Here is a 21,837-nt window from a genome sequence, read left to right on the forward strand (position 1 = left end):
CAAGTTTGTTCAGTTAAAAGAAACAACAATCAGGGGGCTTCTCTGGTGGCTCAGTGGTAAAGAATCCGCCTGCCAATGCAGGACACAGGTTCAATTCCTGATCCAGGAAGGTCCCACATGCTGTGGAGCAACTAAGGCTGTGCACCACAAGTACTGTGCTTTGGAGCCTGAGAGCTGCAACTACTAAAGCCCACACACCCTAGAGCCCGTACTCCACAAGAGAAGACACACAGTGGGAAGCCCCCGCACTGCGAGTAGCCCCCACTTTCCGCAACTAATGAAAAAAGCCCGCAGAGCAACGAAGACCCAGCACAGCCATAAATAAATAAACAACAAAGTTAGGTCTTCTGATATTGAGCCCTATTAATATTTTTGGCAGGTAGTAGTCTTATTATCTTTGTGTGAAATAAAAAAATAGTAATAAAAATAGTAATTATTTCATCTATGAAAGACAAATTTATCTACAAATCATTACTATAAGCTGCAGATGATCTTAGTGCTTTTCTTGTAACTGATAATGTCAGGAAAAGTTCTCAGGAACAAAGCTACTTCTGTGATCAAGGAGACTATTTGGTTAACCTGCCCATGTAGAATTCATATCACTAGTAATCTTGGAAGCACTTGGAAGGTTGAGAGCAGAACTTTCTGTATTACTTTTATCCTGCCATCAAGTCGTCGTCTTCTACTCTCAGTTAATTCTGGCTCACCTTAAATATTTCAACTACTTCACAAAACTCCCAAACTACTGATTGAAATGAAATATGAAAAGAGCGATAGGTGCCAAGAAAAAGAAAAATAAAAAAAAACCTTGCTAATTCTCACTTCCTACACTGGGAAGCTAATTTATGTTCTAAACTAGGGACTGGCAAAGTATGTCTGTGGTCCAAATCTGGTCCTGTTTTTTATTTTATTTTTTTAAGCTAATAAAGGAGGTCCTTTCTATAAATAAAGCTTTATCAAAGCACAGACACACCCATTTGTTTTTGTAACACCTATGGGTGCTTTCATGTTACTGAATCAGAGTTAAGTAATTGTGATACAGAGCATATACCCTGCAAAGCTGAAAATATTTACTATCTGACCTTTTACAGAAAAAGTTTCTGGCTCTTCTTGTCTATAACGCTAGGAGAGAAAGTAACATCATATTCAAAACCTGGAATTAAAATGGTGACCTCTAATAAATGCCCAGGAGAACAAAAATCCATTACATCAAAGATTTTATTTGCACGTTCTATGGAGTTCCTAGAAAGGTTTAGCAGACTAGTTCTACTCTCTACAGAAAAATAAATGGAATGATGAAAATTAAATATTGAGGGAAGTTGACTTTACAGATTCTAAATGGTGATACAGAATTGCTGATAAACTGCTATTTCTGTGGTTACTTTGTAACTGTGGCCATGTAAACCTCCATTTGTAGGGGTCTAAGAAATATTAACTTAGGTTAACACAGAGGAAAAGTATCTTTGCGACCCCATGGACTGTAGACCACCAGGCTCCTCTGTCCATGGAACTCTCCAGGCAAGACACTGCAGTGGGAAGCCATTCCCTTCTCCAGGGGATCTTCCTGACCCAGGGATCGAATCCAGGTCTCTTGCACTACAGGCAGATTCTTAATCGTCTGAGTCACCAGGGAAGCCCCCCAAATAACAATTTATGTTAATACAGAGGAAAAAAACATAAACTACCAGAAAGTTAAGCAAGACAAAAAAAGAAGTGTTTCCAGAATGTAAAATTGTGTCATTTCTTAGTCATTAACAGTTAGAATACATGAAGGTGAGACACATACAGGCAGGAGATTAACTCTTGGAGATGGCTGGCAATAGTTACAACAATATGTTCTCCAAATTACACACTCTCTCAGAACATGAAAAAAGCTGTCAGGCATGTAAGCAAGGCTCCTGGTAGTACTGATGGAAGCCCTCAGACATGAATAACAGCCACCAGGATAAATTTTCCTCAACAATATGCCTAACACTTAGCTGGGACAGTCAATGGCTGACTGTGATTTTAATTTCATTCCATCCTTTGGTCTTTTGCTGAAACTGAGAAATGAGTATTCACAGCTAAAAAGTTCATTTCAGAAGGATGGGAATTTAATACTGACTCACTTGACACTGTCAGATCTTGTCAGTTAATAATATTTGAGGGTAAGCCTGGCAGAAACATCTGCATCTCCATCTCATTAGTGATTACATCTGGATGGGTTGGATATAGCAGATCCTGGCAGATTTTCCCCAGCTCTGTGTTCTCTAAGAAGGTTATAAAAACTGAAAGAAGACCTTGATAGATAAAATAAGCAACTAAGTTGCTGCAGCACTGGTGCTGCTTCTCAGACTATGTCAGATTCACCTCATGTTTCAGAACTCTATTTTTTCTATATTACCTTCAGTTTTTTTCCTTTTTAAAGAATATCTCTGGCAACTCTGAAACAAGCAGCATATTCCTAGTGGATATAATGGAAGCTACTTTCTTAATTACAAGTTTCAGGGCAATATCTAATGAAACAAATTTCCCCTCTACAAGTCCTTTTAAATACTAGGTTTTTATATGGCTTTGGAAGAATGGATTTTGAAAAATTTCTTTTCCAACTTGTGTCCAAAGTTGATAAAAACAACCTCCCAAAGACAGAAGTTCCATTTCATACAAACTCTACATTTATTTAAGAGGATCCAGAGATATAGCTGGTAGGCTGCAGTCCATGGTGTCGCTAAGAGAGGGAGACGACTGAGCGACTTCACTTTCACTTTTCACTTTCATGCATTGGAGAAGGAAATGGCAACCCACTCCAGTGTTCTTGCCTGGAGAATCCCAGGGACGGGGGAGCCTGGTGGGCTGCCGTCTATGGGGTCGCACAGAGTCGGACACGACTGAAGCGACTTAGCAGCAGCAGCAGAGATATATCAAATGTTGTAGCAGATAAAGTGAAGTAGGAGCAGTGAGCTATTAACAATGAAGAATTAAAAATGATTAAGAGGTGAGGATTTACAAGTCCTTCTTCTGAATAAGGATAGATGGTATTTCAGCAAAGTAATAATTTATATTTGCAACAAATGCTATCTTATTATAATATTAAAATTATTTTGCTACTATCACTAGTAGTGATAAAAATACTGCCTTAAATTTATATGAATTCAGTAATTTATAAATGTTTTTGCATTTATTAGTTTATCAACAGCAACAAAAGTTAATTTTAAAAAAGCCTGAGAGTCCCTTGGACTGCAAGGAGATCCAACTAGTCCATTCTGAAGGAGATCAGCCCTGGGATTTCTTTGGAAGGAATGATGCTAAAGCTGAAACTCCAGTACTTTGGCCACCTCATGCTAAGAGTTGACTCATTGGAAAAGACTCTGATGATGGGAGGGATTAGGGGCAGGAGGAGAAGGGGATGACAGAGCATGAGATGACTGGATGGCATCACTGACTCGATGGACGTGAGTCTGAGTGAACTCCAGGAGTTGGTGATGGACAGGGAGGCCTGGCGTGCTGCGATTCATGGGGTTGCAAAGAGTCAGACACAACTGAGCGACTGAACTGAACTGAAATTTTAAGATCTTCTGATATTAAAAAACAAAAACACAGTTGTTAAGATATGCAGGCATCTACAGTTGTTAAGATATGCAGGCATCTAACATCACCCATGTCGCTGAAAACATTGTTCTTAGGAAACCAGGCAGCCTTGTTTGATGTTTACTTCAGCAGCTCCAAAATGAATATAAATGGCTCCCTGACATGTGAATGTAAAAATCTGGAACCAATCCTATTTTACAGAACACAAGACTTCAGCATTTGGGGCGCCCAATTATTTCGATGATAGCTGAGTGTTAGCCTTGATCACATGGTTTACAGTCAGAAATCTGTTTCATAGGAGAATATTTCACAGCATGCAATGAATCTTAAGAACCATGATATAAACATGCAAACACATGGTTTCAATTAAATAGCAGGTTCAAAAAAAGCTTCATTACTTTAAAACATAATTTATATAAAAAATAAGTTAAGACATTCAACACAGAATTTTCGATTTGCACGGCTGCAGAATGCTACTTTTCCCTACTTTAAAGAATTACTATGCTTTTAAAAAGATGGATTGAATGATTTTATTCTCTTCAGGCGTTAATCTAAAATCGTTTCCTTTCATTGTCACTTAAATTACAGCCATTCTCAAAACTACCTCACATTTTTTTCTTTGGGAAAAAAACTTAAATTTGGACTTGTACAAATACTATTGTGTTCCATTCTATTGAAGGCTGGTTCCAAATTTCTTAAACAGTTTTTCAATACCAGAACCTGTGAAAATCAGTCTTGCTTTCTTGCTTTTGCTATGAAGACTTTCTACACATTGTTTCAATGTTCCATCAATTTATTATACATCCGAAAAAAAAAAATTCAAGTTTAAGCTAATATGATCTCTGTATAAAGTTTCTGTTTTTTGCACATGATCATAGCAGGATTTTAAGGTCAAATATGCTCAGCCAATGACCCTGTCCAAAACAGTAAAGAAATTCTTAAAAACCAATCTACCTTGTTTATAAAAAGAAGGACCCTCTCCCTAAAAGATTTCACAAAAGACATTTAGGAAAACATGCTTCAGGGGTTATTTCAAAAAGCATGAGCACTATTTTACCATTGAAGCAGATCGACTGCTTGTAACAAGGCTTGATCCACCGTAGTTTGAATTGAGGCTTCCGATTGGTGCATTATGCGATGGTCCCAATAAACTGTGTATATCACTGTGACCAGCAGGCAAACTGGTAGAAGGTCCCACGGCATGGTTCCTCAGCACATGGATAGCATCATCCAGTCTGTCCAAACGATCCTCCATCCGAGATTGCTGTAGGGATTGAAAGAAGACATGGAGGTTACTGCTTTTATCTGTTGCATGCATTAAATTGCTATGATTTCTACTTTGGGATATACAGAAGACAGCAAGTGAATATGCAACATCAAGTAGCTTCAAAAGAAACTACCTGTATTATAAATAAACAATCAAAGAAAGGATATTTGTTAACTATGCTAAATTACCAAAGCTTCAGAAGCAAATCACTGCTTCTTAAAATCTATTTATCAGTCTAGCATGAGGTTATTTCTTTTAGCATCTACAAAAGCTGAAGGCTACTCTACAGTATCTGGCATTCAATTATCATTGATAAAAAAGATAACCTGTATTTTAACATCAAAACGAGGGCAACTTGGGGAAGGGTCCTCAAATCCATCAGATTTAAGTTGTAATTTTGTTTTAAGTGAATATTTAATACCTATCTGAAATGGTGACCATATCCAAATGTGCTCTTTTCCCAAAACTGATGAAATGATATCTGTCTGTGGATATATACATGCCCCATACACAAACATATTAGAATTTAAAAAACCAAAAGCACATGCCAGTAGAGCTCTTTTAAAAAGAATCATACTCAACAATATATGAGAACAAAGGCCTATTCTTACATATTGTTACAAAAACGAAAATAGTCATTGTTTGATTTTAAAAGACTCTGGAGTCTGCACAGGCTTGAAGATTTTAAATGGATAATAGGAAGTATAATTAACTGAAACACAAAAAAGGCACCATCTAAAAGAAATAGTACCTCACAGACATCCTTTAAGAAGGACATTGCATCTTGCAAATGCTCGTGAAGTTGCTGCTCAACTCGATTTTTCTGGCAAAGTCAAGACAGAACAGGAGGCAAAGCACAGGTTAAGATTAACTCCAAAAGAGATGAGGAAATAGCTGATGTGCATGTCAGCATAACATGTTAGTAAAGTTAACGCGGAGACCTGCAAGATCTACTTTGTATTAAGGTATGAGAAGGCTGGGATTTAACAGCAAAGTTATAAGGTTAGCATCTAAATAGCACACATTGCTTATATTTGCTTAAATGTGAGAAGAAAACTTTCCTTTAATTTAAAATGTTCTGTTAGTCACAGAAAAAGAACTTTTCTATTTGCAACCTGGAATTACTGAATAGCATGACTTAGCATTCCATCAAGTCATCCTTAGTTTGTTTTTATAATGCTTCGTAATTCTGTGGTAAGCATAGAAAGGCAACAGTAGTTAACATCCTACCACAAATTCTTCATGCTCAATACCTAGACAGGCTCCTTTATTCTACTGCCTTGTTTGTCTATGGTTCTATCAATACAATTTACACATTTTTTAATAAAAAGAGAATGTGGAAAACAATACTCTTCATGACAAAAGTAACTGATGTTGCATTTAAAACTTTTAATAGAAATGTAATCAACTATATGCAGTATCATATGAGAAAGAGTAAAATACAATCATTTTGCATTGCTCAACTAATTTTCTCTTACTTGGTCTCTGGGTTTTTTCCCTTTAAACTTCCTTTACATATAAACATAAAATTACAGTAAAATTAAACCCTAGATCTGTCAAAGAAGCAAGAATCCTATAACACTATTTTAAAACCAGCTGTCCTAAAACCAATGTCCCAAAGAACAGATGGCAAAAGGCACACCCGATGTGTCTCATATTGTTCAGCTAAATCAGGCCATTTGTTAGCAAAGAATTCATGTGTAATGCTATCCTACTGTTTTTTCATTGTTACTCAAGATTTTCTGGGGAAAAAAAACAAAAAACAAAAAACAACTCCATACTATTAGACGAAATAGATCTTGTATGTTTCTCAGAGGCTCTTACCAGGGAGTGGAGTGAGTTTTCATAGCTTGGGGATGAAGGAGCTTGACCTCCAGGTCTGGGCCACTGACTGGTACCTGTTGAAACAAAACCCCAAAGCACCCACACACCTTGGTTAACTCAGTGATCTTGATAATGTTCTGAAGGAAAGGGCAAAGATATAGTATTGCTAAGTGTGTACAAATTTATGTGAAAATTTTTGTTCAGTCTTCAGCATGGTATTGGCTACTGATAAGCCCAACGCATTAAAATTTTTTTCATTATTAAAATAATGGAGAGAGTTGAGGGAATAAACTATACTTTAACATGTAACTACTTTTATGTTTACATGTTCTTCACACTTTGTCCACATGCACATGAATCTTGAGAAAATGTACTTAAAATATACATAATTTAAATTCTGCCCTTCTATCATATTTTACAGTCTTTATGATAATGCTATTAATGATTTACATTAATATTCACCTGATTCTCTACATCATAATTTGCTTAACCACCATTACCTCACTGCTGGACACTTTGGTTGCTTTCATTTGGCTATTATGAATAGTAATTGAGTATCACTATATTATGAATGATAAAAAATGCTGTGTTTTCCTTTTGGGGAACATGTCTAAGGATAAATAGCATTTCTAAGTTAAAAGGTACGAACATATTTATGATCCTTAATTCATTAAGGCCAAAATTACTTTCTAAAGGGTTATACTGATTTATGCCTCTAGTAACACACAAATGCACCAATTTCAAAAGACCGAAAATACATTTAGGTTTTTTTGCTAAAAATTTTCCCAACATAATTTATATAAAAACATATTTAGGTTGGAAAATATTATCATGAAAATTTTATTAAACGTTTACTCTTCAACTTTAGAAAAGCAGCAATATTATTAAAAAAGGATACAAAAAGAAAGGATACAAGTTCAGAACAGAAAGAATAAAAAGAAAAAAACACAAGAAAAAAAAAAGACTAATTTATGTACTGGGGAGAATGCAGTGTCTTAAAATAGCTTTAAAAAGAAAAAGACAAAACAACTGATCAAAAATCTTTACTATTTCATAACTGCATTTGAAAATAAATTATTTATATAAAATAATGAAGACCATTCAATTAAATACATAGTATTGTTCTTAACCAAAGCTTCAGTAACAAACTGAATTATATTAGAAATCTAAAGTTAGAAAAGTTGAATGTTTACTTAATTTGTCTCAGTTCAGTTCTGCTCAGTCCTGTCCAACTCTTTGCGACCCCACGAATCGCAGCAACTATGTTCCACCACAGCTTGTTGTTTTAGGTTAATTTGCCACATTTAGGAAACTAAAAACTTAAGGTAAATCAGAACTACTATAGTTCACTTTAGCTGAACAATCTAGTATTTGTATTCCTATTAATCATTTATATTTTGTTAAGTTGAAAAGTTGGATACATAAGATTCCTAATAACTTGATTATATTTTCTAATCATATGGATATTACTAAATATGATTTACATATTTAGTAAATATGTAAATTATAAATGCGATTATACAAAACTTTTTAAATATTAAAATTATAAGAAAAATATATGCTATATATACTTCATCAACTAACAATTTCTTTTACTTGGAAGCAAATTACAAATTATTCTGTCCATTAAAGGTAACCTGCTAGACATACAAATATAATCATAATTTAACTACACAAATTATGGACAGTCTAAAATTACTCATTGAAACAGAAGCATGTGGGCTAATTTTACATTTAGCAAGTAGAATTTAGCAATCAGAAAAATCCAGTAACTGACTACATGAAGAATTCATATAAAAAGAACCAGGAACTTTCTTGGTGGTCCAGTGGTTAAGAATCCGCCTTTTCAGGCTGGGGATGAAGGTTCGATCCCTGGTCAGGGAACTTAGACCCCACATGCTGCGGGGCAACAAGGCCTGACTGCCACAAGTAGAAAAGTCAGTGCACCACAACTACTAAGCCCGTGTGCTTTAGAGCCTGTGCTCCATAGCAAGAGAAGCCTGAGTGAGTACTGCAACTAGAGAAAGTCCTCTTGCCACATCAAAGAGCCAGCAGGGCCAAAGACAAAATCTTTTAAATAAAATAACACTTTACCATTGATTTCAGTATATCGGCTCAGTTCAGTTACTCAGTCGTGTCTGACTCTTTGTGACCCGATGGACAGCAGCACGCCAGGCCTCCCCTCCCTGTCCATTACCAACTCCTGGAGCTTGCTCAAACTCATGTCCATCGAGTTGGTGATGCTTTCCAAAACTAATGTAGGATTTTGAATTTTTATATAGATAAGAGGTTAATCATAATCTATTTTTAAAAATAACTGAAATTATTTTTAAAAGTTTCCTTTAATGTTTACTATATAAATATAAATATATATATATATTTAAAGAAGGGACCGCAAGACTAAGAGTTTCCCTTAATATTTAATATATATATATATATTTTTTTTTTAAGAAGGGACTGCAAGACCTTTAAAAAAAAAAAAAAAAGATTTATCTGTTTATTTTTGACTGTACTGGGTCTCTGTTGCCAGGTGCAGGCTTTCTCTAGTTATGGTGAGCAGGAGCTACTCTTCATTGTGGTACACAGGCTTCTCAACACATAGTTTCTCTTGCTATGGAGCCCGGGTTCTGTAGTTGTGGCACATGGGCTTACAGCATGTGGGATCTCCCTAGACCAGGGATCAAAACTGTGTCCGTTGCTTTAGCAGGTGGATTCTTAACCACTAGACCACCAGGAAAGCCCTATAATATTTTACTTTCAATCATTTTGTTCCATTTTGCCCAACATCCTTGGGTGATCAGCCTGTGACAGGACATTTAATCTGTGTGGATCATTAACGCAAGTTTTATGTTTAAATACTCAGAACTGTTAGCACACATTTGCTTTACAAAACGCAATTTTTGTGGTTCTTTAGTAGCTTAGTATTGAGGAATGAGATGTGTGCACAGAGTTACTCAGGTAAGAAATCACCTATATTCACTATTTTTTGATAGTGACATGAAATATTTATGCTATGGTCTACTTCAAAATGTTAATTTATTAAACTGGAAAAACATACACATACTCAAACCTTTTTAAAAAAATTATAGATTAGGCTGCCCCACTTGAGACAAACTTGATTAAAGTAGAATACTAACATGGTTAAATCATCTATATCTGTTTGAATTTTATACAAATGCCAGGCTGTATTTCATGAACTGAGCTCTTTAAAGCTCAGTCATTTAAAAAATTCATGCTATTGGTCACAAAGGGGATGGCTGGATAGTTAAGATAGACTGCATTAGTTCAACAAAGGCCATCCTATGTCTGGTAAAGCTCAAAAAAGGGCATGGAAGTTTAATGGATACTGAGAATCAGTGGACCTGCATTCTGGTTGATATGTATTATCAATTAGTTTAGAATACTCACCATAAAATAGGTACTCAGTTTTTTTTAGTTTTTGTTTTTAATCTGCCTTTACAAGGCCAATGAGGTAAAAGATACGAACACACAGGGTTTGTGAGCCTAAAAGATCTTTCTGACAATGAAATATTATTATTATTTCTTTGTGATGAAGAAACCAATCATGTAACCAATGATGAAAAAAGACACACAGACTTTTGTAATTCTGGCCTGCTGCTGCTGCTGCTAAGTCACTTCAGTCGTGTCCGACTCTGTGCGACCCCATAGACGGCAGCCCACCAGGCTCCTCCGTCCCTGGGATTCTCCAGGCAAGAACACTGGAATGGGTTGCCATTTCCTTCTCCAATGCATAAAAGTGAAAAATGAAAGTAAAGTCGCTCAGTCGTGCCCGACTCTTAGCGACCCCTGGACTGCAGCCTGCCAGGCTCCTCCATTCATGGGATTTTCCAGGCAAGAGTACTGGAGTGGGTTGCCATTGCCTTCTCCAAATCCTGGCCTACTGATGGCCTATTAGTCATGGATAAGAACTGTGGGGTTGTGAAAGGAATTCAAGTTCTACACAGAGACCACAATGCTACAGAATACTTTTGACACTAGACAGATCTGGATCATTGTCTTTTTAAAACCTACTGGATGAATAAAATATACAGATCGATTTAGAATCATTTTGATATCATTATCTTTAGTTTGTACTCACCAGCTGTAGCACTGTTACACAAATAATGGAAAAAAAGTGCAAAGGGCAGAAACCTAAGGGGTTTCCCAGAGAATAGGTTATTTCCTCCCTTCCTTCCCTGTCACGTGATACCTGGCTGTAGACATATGTAGAGGTTTTGGGCTTATACATTCTTCTATTAGATAAGGGCAAGCTTTCAACTGTTTATATAGTTAACAGATTTTGTAATTGTCCTGGGCTTTGCCCTGAGCTTTATATTAGTGACCACCCCCAAAAGTTAGCTGTTATCCAAGAAGGATTATAATAAACTTATTACCTAGCACTGAAATTTACTATTTTCAGAAAACAAGTTAGCTGACAAGGATAAGAGAATCGAATTATTTGGTTAGAAAATATGGAAAGGCTTTCTGTAATCACTAAATCTAAAATTCACCTAGTATTTTGGATCTGTTTTTGCTCTGACTGGGATTTAGTAATACACCACCCTAATAAAATTGGTTAATAAATTTAAAGAATAGATAACATCATTTTGTGTGGCTGAGAGAAATTCTGAGGACTATTTACCATGCATTTTCTTATTTTGTTAGTTGTTTCTCTTTGTAATCTCACCCTAAACTCAAACTTTCATGATACACTGCAACCTTAGAAAAGGTTGAACAATCCTCAGTGCAGCACTGAATGCTCTGCTTTCTGCAATCTGGCCCCAGCCAACCTTCCCATTTGAGGCAAAGCTCTTCATATATGAAGAGCTCATGATCAGTCATCTCAGTAACTCTGAATGAACAGGTCATACACTTTCCACATCTTGACCTCTGTAGTACTTCTTCTTTTAAACTCAGAAAGTTCTTTCTCCTTTATACTCTCTTTATGAAATGTATCTGGATAACTGTAGTTTAGAGTGAATTCTGATGGTTCTATTTTCATGTGTTTATTTCTTATTTTCTCAACTAAACTGAAAACTTGCTGAAGTCAGGTTAACTGCTTTAAAAATAGGCATACTGACAGATGACAAAAATAAGTATCTCATTGATGAAATGAGTCCAAACTGAGGAATCTTCCCTATCTCTCCTCGCCCCCATCCTCTTTGCTTTTATTGCGGGTGTTCCAAAGATTGCTACTGAGTGCTGCAGTTATTAGACTTTTATTGACTGATATTCCAGAATTAGGTAAAGAACGGTTTTGTCTGCTTTCCAAGTTTCTTTAGTAAACACATTCTCTTAATTGAAATACTCATGTCTTTTCTCAAATGACAACTGTATTAGACACAGCCATACTTCTCTTATACCTTGCTGCTAGAGCCCAGATTTTGTTCAGAAGGTGGCGGGGTGTCTATCCTTTCCTACTGTGAACCTGCAAAGAGTAATTCTACCTTAGCTCTTGGGATAAGTCCTAACAACTAAGACAAATATGGTGGTCTCATTTCTGTTAAGTAACTGTTAGGCCCAGTACTGATCAATGAATCATGAGGGAAAACCTGTTGAAGAGGCTTCCGGAGAAAGATTCTGAAAAGACATATAACAGATGGTCCTCTGACTTCCCTGGTGGCTCAGACGGTAAAGCGTCTGCCTACAATGTGGGAGACCCGGGTTCAATCTTCCCAGGGAAGATCTCCTGGAGAAGGGAATGGCAACCCACTCCAGTATTCTTGCTCCCTCCCCCAAAAAGGGGGCTCAAAGAAATACTGGAGAAGGAAATAGCAACCCACTCTAGTATCCTTGCCTGGAGAATCCCACAGACAGAGGAGCCTGGTAGGCTACAGTCCATAGGGTCACAAAGAGTTGGACACAACTGCGTGACTTGACTTCACTTTTCACTTTTCTTACAGGAGACATGGTTATATCTACATAGTATATAGATACATATACTACATGTAGTATATATATCTATATACTACATGTAGTAAAGATACTACATGTAGTATCTTTAACTGCTGTCTTGCCACCATCTTGAGAAAGAATTTCAAAGAAATAGAGCAGGAGTCCAGACTGGTCCAGGAACTTGCCCTGCTATAGGCTTTATACAAGATATCCCAAATCTCCTTACTATGTAATCCACTCCAGACAAGAGTTTGTCTTTCCTTCAGCCTGAAGTATCTTAACTAAAATATTATAATCATCTTAGATGTTTTTTTCTCATAAGCATTTTCTATTATTACTACTACTGAAAAGTTCCCAAGGAACATGAGCAGGATTTAAACAAGAATGATGAATGCCTTAGAAACTGCCTATGTTGTAACTATTCTTAGATGGTCTGTGTTGAGTTGGACTGATGTTCAAGCATAAGAAATAGGGCAAGTGTAGAGAGCACATGTGGAGAAGGCAATGGCATCCTACTCTAGTACTCTTGCCTGGAAAATCCCAGGGACGGAGGAGACTTGGGGGCTGCAGTCCATGGGGTCGCTAAGAGTCGGACACGACTGAGTGACTTCACTTTCACTGGAGAAGGAAATGGCAACCCACTCCAGTGTTCTTGCCTGAAGAATCCCAGGGATGGGGGAGCCTGGGGGGCTGCCCTCTATGGGGTCACGCAGAGTCAGACACAACTGAAGTGGCTTAGCAGCAGCAGCAGCAGAGAGCACACGGGGTGGGATATTTTACTTTCAACAATGGGCCACTGCCACACAAAGTACAAAATAATTTGCACATATTATTTAGGAGCTCTGGTTTGCTCTATCTTACTCACTTTTCTTTCAACTGTGAAAACTTTATTACACAGTGCTTTCCCTTTTTCCTCCTCCCTTTCCATGTCTGCTCTGTCAATCCTGGATATGTGTGTGGGGATATGTGTGTGGGGATATGTGTGTGTATGTGGTTTTAAGAAGAAAACACTAGATAGGAGATGAGAGAGAGAGATGCACCTGTATAAAATTAGTCTTTGATTTGCCACTTCAACACGAATATATAAAAATATTTTTCTTTGAGTATGACAACTGAGTTGAAAAAGAAATCTATTATTACCTTCACTACATAATCCAACAGTTCACAGATTTTCATTTATCAGCTGAATTAAAGGCAGAAAGAGGATACCATTCATTAAATATCAAATAAAAATGAAGGAGGAAATGTGAGATTTTACTTTGGACCATTATTTTTTGAAAAATGTCTAAGTCTCTGATTCCTCATTTTTCTGATATTCCTTCACAGATGCTGAGCATCTCTGCTGCCTGCCTTCCCAACCAATGTTCAGGAAAACCAAAGGACACTTTATAGCTATCTTACTGGGCAGAGGAGAAGAGGCAGTGGGAACATATAGTAAGGGCCAACATAGCTACCTGAGATGAAAAAGTGGAATGGGCTGTGGCAAAAATAACACTGATAACTTCAGTAAAACTCTGCCAAGACAGTGAATATGGTTAAAGTTACATCATTGTTCCTGTAATTTCATCCCTCTGTTAAACAACAACTCTAAGTCAATGGGTCTTTCATAGTCCTGTCTATACAGGGAACAGCTGTTCTACTTTTACTAGACAGCTGAAGCCATGGTGTCTGAGAAAGTGGCAGAACCACTAATAGCTGAAAGCAGCTGCCAGCAGTTCATCATTTCCACACTGGAATGCTTCTTAGCAGAGTCACAAGGCTAACTCACAGAGCACAGGTGATAGCCAGAGCCCTGATATATCAGAGCCCTGAATTTCAGAAATCCTGAACAATGCAAAAAGGCTTGACAGCAACAACAATGCCACATGGCCTGAACTAGTGACCTGATCAGGAATACAGAATTGTTTCTGAGGTCAACTGTTGGAGGAAAATGGCAATTTTTACCCAGTTGTCTAATGTCTTTTCCTTAGAATGAATACATTTCTTCTTCAGCATGCTTTTTCTCCAAACAATGCTCAGGAAAATATATTCCAAGTTTTATAGCTTAACAAATGCAAGCATTTCCCTGTAATTTTATTTCTAATAAATTGAAGTATTCCTATTTACATGAATAACAATTGTATCTCAACAAATTTATACTGTAGGATACTATCTGGAACTTGTTAAAGCTGCTGTTAAAAAAAAAAAGGAAAGCACAACACAAGACTGAACATTTATTTAACTCTACTAACAATATTCACCCACATTCATGAGTTGTTTTCTTCAGCAAAAAAAAAAAACCCCTCCAATATTCCACATATATATATATATATATATGTGAAATATAACTCAGTGGACTTAAAAATAAGGAATAAGTCATATGTACTTCTAAATAGATTATTTTATTTTCTATGCTAGCTTATCAAATTTTTAAATTTATCTCCTTCTCTATATTTTACTTTCATCTCAATTGCCTAGCCTTATTTTTTATCCTGTTGCAATAATTTAATTATTGCAAATTATTTTAAGAACCAAAGGAGATACAAACAAATAATTCAAATAGCAAATATTTGAACATTCTCCAAAATGAACTCAGGAGAAGGCTCTTTTACATGCTTTCTCAAAACAAATGATTTTTGTGTGTGTGAGTCTTTACTATATTTTATTGAAAAGTAAACTTCAAATATTTTCAAGTAGCCCCATATATGTTATCAAGTAGTTATATAAAACAAAAGCTTACCTGTGAGAGGTGAGGGTGATCCAACTGGTGTTGATGGATTTGATGGAAAACTACTGCTGGTATGGTCAGGAGAATAAATCTAACCAGAAAACAAAGACAAACACATCAATATGTGACAAAAGCAAAAATGTAAATCCACTGGCACAGAGATATTTTTGTAGTCTAAGATGCCACCCTTAAGACTCATGAGTGAGAAATTGTTTAATAAATTTTAGGACTACTCCATTACATAAAAACTATAGAAGTCTCAGTTTTAAAACTAGGATTAAAGAGTATCATAAATATTCTAAAACAAGAGGAATAAACAGATCATAGCTACTTCTTTATTATCCTAGTTGAAAATAATTTAAATTTCCAATTGCTAGAACAAAAAAGAAGTGAGCATAAATATAAAATCAACAAGTTTGATAATCAATCTTTCTAGAATATACTATCTAAATAAATTTTATCTATTAGAAATAATCTTTGTTGTTGCTGTTTAGTCAGTAAGTAGTATCTGACTCTTTCATGAACCCATGGATTGTAGCCCTCAAGGCTCCTTTGTCCATTGGATTCTCTAGGCACTGCCATTCCTTTTCCAGGGGATCTTCCCGACCCAGGGATCAAACCTGCATCTCCTGCACTGACAGGCGGATTCTTTACTACTGAGCCACCAGGGAAGCCCCAAAAATAATTTTAGGAAACTGTTATTTTTTGAAGAGACTAGTTCTTGCCTGGAGAATCCCAGGGATGGGGGAGCCTGGTGGCTGCCGTCTATGGGGTTGCAGAGTCGGACGCGACTGAAGCGACTTAGCAGCAGCAGCAGTCCTTGAAATAGTTTTAAAGGCCTCCCCCCCCAAAAAAAAAGATTTAAAAAAAGTTACCCCTTATTTCTTTTAAAAAGTTCTGTTTGATTAACATTTTTGCTAAATTTAGCTCCTAATGATGTGGATTGTAAAAAAAAAAAAAATTAAACTTGCTTTTAAAGGATATTTTGTAACCTTTGATGAAAGTGAAAAAACGCTGGAAGTTCTTCAAAAAATGTTCCCCAAGTAATTTATAGACTTTACCACCTAAGAGTTTAACATATAGGGATGCATATATTTTTGTATTTTGGCTAAAGGTTTTGTTGCAATACTTTATTTCACATTGCTGAAAAAAAAATAGTAACAAATTCATTCAAGCTACATAATCAGCCATAAACATTTAAAATGCCTCCCTAATCCATATACCAACAATTCCCAGGAGCTCTTCTCTAGGACAGTCCCATTACTATAATAGGAATCATAAATCATCTCAGCACTTAGGGCAGATAAAGCAACTTCTTTGGAGAATCTGTGGCCAAATATTTTAAAAAGGAAAACTACTTGTGGGTGCAAAGTGTCATCCAATAGAAATAATCTTGCTCTGAATAAGTTGAGAGCTCTAATAAATTTAAAGATGCCCAAATTACAGCATATAAGAGGTCTCAGCACTGGTTTTAAAGACAGTGTAATATGTTGAAAAAGCCAGATACTATGAAAGGCCCATGTAAAACAAAATTCTACAGGCCATAATCATCAAACACTAGCACTAATTAAATTGTTAAGCACTGATTATAAATTAATATTTCTATATCAATTTGCTTGATGTTATTAAATTGTAATTGGAAATCTCTTTTACACACCAACTCTTTCTGAAGAGCCAATCTAGAAGTCATATATACAGATTGGAAAGTAGTTTTATTTTTTTGCCATACCATGCAGCTTTCAGGATCTCAGTTCCCTGACCAGGGGTTGAACCCAAGCCCCCAGGAGTGGAAGTGCTGAGTTCTAACAACTGGACTGCCAGGGAATTCTTCAGGTTGCAAAGTCATTTTAGAAAAACAGAGTTATCAAGAAGATGTCAAAAGACTTTTAGGAAGACTTAGTAATAAGGAAGTGGTATGCTATAACATCAGTGTTGTTGGTTTTAAGCTGTCAAAGTGGTCACCTTTTAAAAGTTGTTACTTTTCACACGTGAAAATTAACGAAAAGGTTATACTTTGGTTCCTAATACATACAGTGATTTATTTCAACCATAAGTAAATTAGGTGAGGTTACCAAACTCCAACAAAAACATCTCAACATATCCCTTTATTTTTGTAAATCATTATTTCCTGTATTTAAGATGCATATAATTATAACTTTTATGAACAACTGATGCTGACTACTATGAAATATGTCTTGACTATAATATTGGTAAGGGAGGGAAGGATTGATAGCACTGATGGTGGGTGGCTGAGGAGTGAGAGAAGTTCCAGTTCCATGCAAAACTCTGACTAGCATAAACTAGACCTACTTGCTGACTTTAAATTTCCTTGTCTGTATGAATTAACTGCATGAAAGCACTGGAGAAATAGCATTCCCTCTGTGTCATACCTCCCTGCTTTGTTTTCTTCACACTGCTTACATTAATCCCTAATTGTCTAAACTTGTTTTCTTGTCTATCATCTGTCTCTTTTACCCTTTTCCCTAATAGAATGTATGTTTCAGAGAGTAAGGACTTCTCTGTCTTATTCAGACAAATGCGAATTACACAGCCTTCTGCACTAGCTTCTGATTCTAAAATGGTGCTGGTAAACAAACACTTGCTAAAAGAATGAATGGTATCTTCCGCTTAAGAAGTTGCCATTTGAGTACCTCTTAAACCCCTGGATGTATTTACCTAGGGTCCTTCTTTCTTTTACTCTTGCAGTTCACTTAATGTATGTTTTCTGAGCACTCCAGGCTCAGTTTCCTTTTCTATTTACCTGTGTTTTATCTCTTGGTAATACCATTCTTTATAAAGCATCAACTATGACATCTCTGTGAACGATTCCAAAGTGAACACCTCTATCCTAGCTGCTGTACAGCTCCATCTAGGCCTATCTTTCTTTCATCTCAAGCTCAGTATGTCCAAATGCAAACTTTGCATCACCGCCGCAAGCTTCCCCAACTTTTCATCTCTACTCTTCTGTTTTCTCCATCTCAGTGAGCACCAGCATTCTCACGGTCACCAAAACCACTCTCACTACCCTCTCCCTTCTCCTGCCCCTCTGCGCTTCACACCAGACACCAATGCCCACAACTCTCTATAGTGTTTTTGGGAGAAGCATAAACATTCTCATCGCCGTGACACTACTTCAACTTTTACTAGAACTTGTAGCTCTAGTAAAAGAAGCGGCTGAGCTATTCAGTATTCAAGCTTTTACATTTTCAGTTACTCCCTCTCTTTCAGCCACACACAGTTCACTGAGCTACTGCCCTCAGCCAGTTTTGAACAAACCCCACATAGCAATTTCCGTTGCCGACGACAGAAAACAGAGTGACATCTGTCGTATTCCACAATCTGGTCATAAAAAGCCTTTCTACCTTATAATTTACATAAAGCATTATATACAATGTATTTTTTTCATTTTTTGAGCACAGTTTGTCCTTTCAAAAGGCCTGTTTCTTAACTTTTCCCTGATGGATTCTAAAACACGTCAAGGCCCAACTTAACTATAATGTTCCCATTTACACTCACTTTTACCTCCCTTAATATTCTTAGAGTAACTTGTTGTTATTGTTTTAGTCACTAAGTCGTATACAACTCTTTGGTGATCCCATGGACTGCAGCCCACTAGGCTCCTCTGTCCATTGGATTTCCCAGGTCAGAATACTGGAGTGGATTGCCATTTCCTTCTCCAGGGGATCTTCCTGACCCAGGGATCAAACTGGCGTCTCCTGCATTGCAGGTAGATTCTTCACCACTGACCTAGCAGGGAAGCAATCCGTTACCTCTCTGGTCTTTTGCTTCACAGTATGCTTTGTATTACCATTTTTGTATCTCTCTCCTCAACTACAAAGTCTTTGAAGGCAGGGACCTTACACTGTTCAACACTAAATCCATCACTGTCTGTCACTATCTTGCACAAGTAGGTGCTCAACACTTAAACAACAAAAAACCAAAAACCTGAGCGATTAAATTGCACTTGGAATTTGCTACAATACTTTTTGATAAAAAGCTGGATTCAGCAAACAGTAGTATTTATTTCAGCATTTATATAGTGGGGTTCAGTAACAGGAATACCTAAGAGGAGAAACAAGTACTATTACAAAGATGAATTCACTTACGTATTAGTTTTACGGTTATAAGCTTTGAGAACAACAATACAGTAAGGTTCCAATATTTTGGAGAACTAGTCTTGATGTACTAAGCTGTCCACACCACATCATTAGGCAGGTATGGGCTTTTGAGGGTATAAACAGACTATTAATCCTTATTTTCCCTGATAACTCTGCCATTACAGCTAAATAATCCCTAAGCATGTGAAGAACTGGTTTCTTCAAAGAAGGAAGTTTATATTTTAGAGTTATTTATCACCATCTTGCAATGACTAAACAAAATGATATTACATATAAAATGGGTGTGAGCTTTTAAAAAAAAATCACTGTGAAAACAGGAGCAGGACCAAAAACATTATCAACATATAATTTCTGATATTTTTATCAAAAACATTCTCCATTTGTATAATAAAAGCCATTCTCTCCACTCACTCATCACACTCCCTGGTTCTACTTTGCCCTAAATTAAAGTGATGACAGACAATTATTATTAATACTTTTCCTGAACTGACAGATAGCCTGGAAAATTATAGGACTTTTTCTTGTCCCTTTTACTTTCATAAAAGGAATGTGTACGTGAGCAACAATATTAAAACAGCAGAATAACACAGTCTTATAGATCAGAGATGATTTCATTAAACTTAACCTTTGTATATTTATTCTATTACCAAATCACATACAGACTATACAGATTCCACAGAAACTGTTGTGCTACTTTAAGAAATTCTAAACCTAGGCTTTTCTTGATGAAGAGCATTCTAAATCAGGAATACATTACTTTTTGTACTTTCTGACCTTGAAGAACTCCTACATAGATGTTTCGAAAGAAAATAAAAAGAGAGAAGAAAAAAGTCAGTTCACTTAAAAAACGGGGATGGGAGTGATTTAGAATCTGGAGCATAAAAACAAATAAGAACTCATTCTGCATGCAGTCCATGGTCCTCATACTGTTAAATGACCAATGATGAATAACTCCCAATACCTTCTGCCAGGCTTAAACGGTAATATGCCTCATTTTACTGCAACAAATGAGGCTCCTCCTCCTATCAGTCATGGTCTATTCCAATCAGCAGGGTGCCAATAAGCCAGAGGCTAATGAAAAGGGCCCCAGACAAAAAAGAAACAATGGAGTGCTCCCAAGCCCAACCCTGGAACTGTGAGCCCGATTTTTTAAGCACTACAGTGCACATTTCAGTTAATCTTTATTATGCTAATGTTATTGAGTCTAAGGAACAAAGAAACTTATTTCATGAATAACTTTTAAACGTCAACTTCCCTGAATTTTCTTTTCTTTTGTTAGAGACTACTGACCATTTAACTATCCAGATTAAAATACACGCACACCCACATACACACTCTCTATCTCATTTCTCTCTCTCTTTCCTTTGCTCTGAGGTAGAAATCAAAACATAAATTATCACAGAGAAGTCTGATATAATCAACAAAGTTAAACAGTCCTCTTGTTTGATCTCCTCTAAATTAAAGACCAAGTGTTTTGATATGGTATTAAGCACTGAAATAAACCAGATGTTTCTTCCTCTATATAACTCTCCATGGGCACAATCTTAAAGGGTTATTGTCTGGCAAACGTTCAGGGAAACACTGAAATGGCACGAATATCCAGATTTTCCTTCCCTTCTATCTACCCTAGTTTATTATCTAAACTAATGCATAATCCATAGGGCTTTGGGAACTTTGTGTAAATACTTTCATGTACAATTCTCTTTCTAGCTATCCTGAGATTAAGACCACAATTATCCAGGCTTAAACCTAAAATAAAGGAACCTTTGCAAATGTATTATCTGGCCTTCCATGTTTAATCACACAGTATTCTGTGTGCTCTTTAATACCTAAACTGAAGAACAAAGGTTGTACCCTCTGATGTTTCACACATGAAAGACCATCTAAGACATATATCAGACACTCAGGGAGCTAGAAATAAGTACTAAAGACAATAGCATAGCATTTCTCCATCTAAACCTGGATGTTGTAATTTAAAACATCACTTTCTAAAGAACTTAAAATTTCAAATACTCATGGTCACAATTTCCAAAGATCTGTAATACCTAATATCAAAAATTCTGATATGAATGTCAGACTTTCAACTGTAATTCTCATAAAATTCCTTCTCCTCATCTCTTCTAATCCCTCCTTCTAATCCTTCCCCAATGTAATGCTTTTGTTTTTCAGGACATTTTGACAGCACTAAAGCAAATATGAGTTTGCAATGGAAGTTAGGGAAAGAATACGTTGGGGGGAGGTGTCTGGTGTGGAGAAGGGAAGGAGATGGATTGAAGGAAAGGATTTGAAGTGTGCAGACTATGGCATGCAGTGATGGAGCAGATGGAATGCATCACCGTCAGCTATGACAGAAATGATTTATGGAATGACCTGGCTGCTCCTGCCTAGTAACAACACAGGATGACAGAGCTGAGTTTCCATGACAACCAAAGCCCACCCACTAACTAGATTAAACATTC

At 36.6% G+C, this 21,837-nt stretch overlaps 1 protein-coding gene across 12 annotated transcripts in view; it reads right to left on the reverse strand.

The window, feature by feature from the left end:
• TCF12 (transcription factor 12) overlaps positions 1–21,837 on the reverse strand; it is a 393,332-nt gene that overhangs the window by 23,559 nt on the left and 347,936 nt on the right. For 7 of the 12 annotated variants that reach the window (XM_059890303.1, XM_024997387.2, XM_024997388.2 and 4 more), the window contains 4 exons: positions 15,273–15,351; positions 6,659–6,732; positions 5,586–5,657; positions 4,625–4,831 (listed from right to left, as the gene is read on the reverse strand). In XM_059890303.1, coding sequence (XP_059746286.1) covers positions 4,625–4,831; positions 5,586–5,657; positions 6,659–6,732; positions 15,273–15,351 — 432 coding nt within the window. 12 annotated transcript variants of the gene reach the window in all.

Source organism: Bos taurus, chromosome 10 (genome assembly GCF_002263795.3).
Source record: "Bos taurus isolate L1 Dominette 01449 registration number 42190680 breed Hereford chromosome 10, ARS-UCD2.0, whole genome shotgun sequence".
Lineage (NCBI taxonomy): Eukaryota > Metazoa > Chordata > Mammalia > Artiodactyla > Bovidae > Bos > Bos taurus.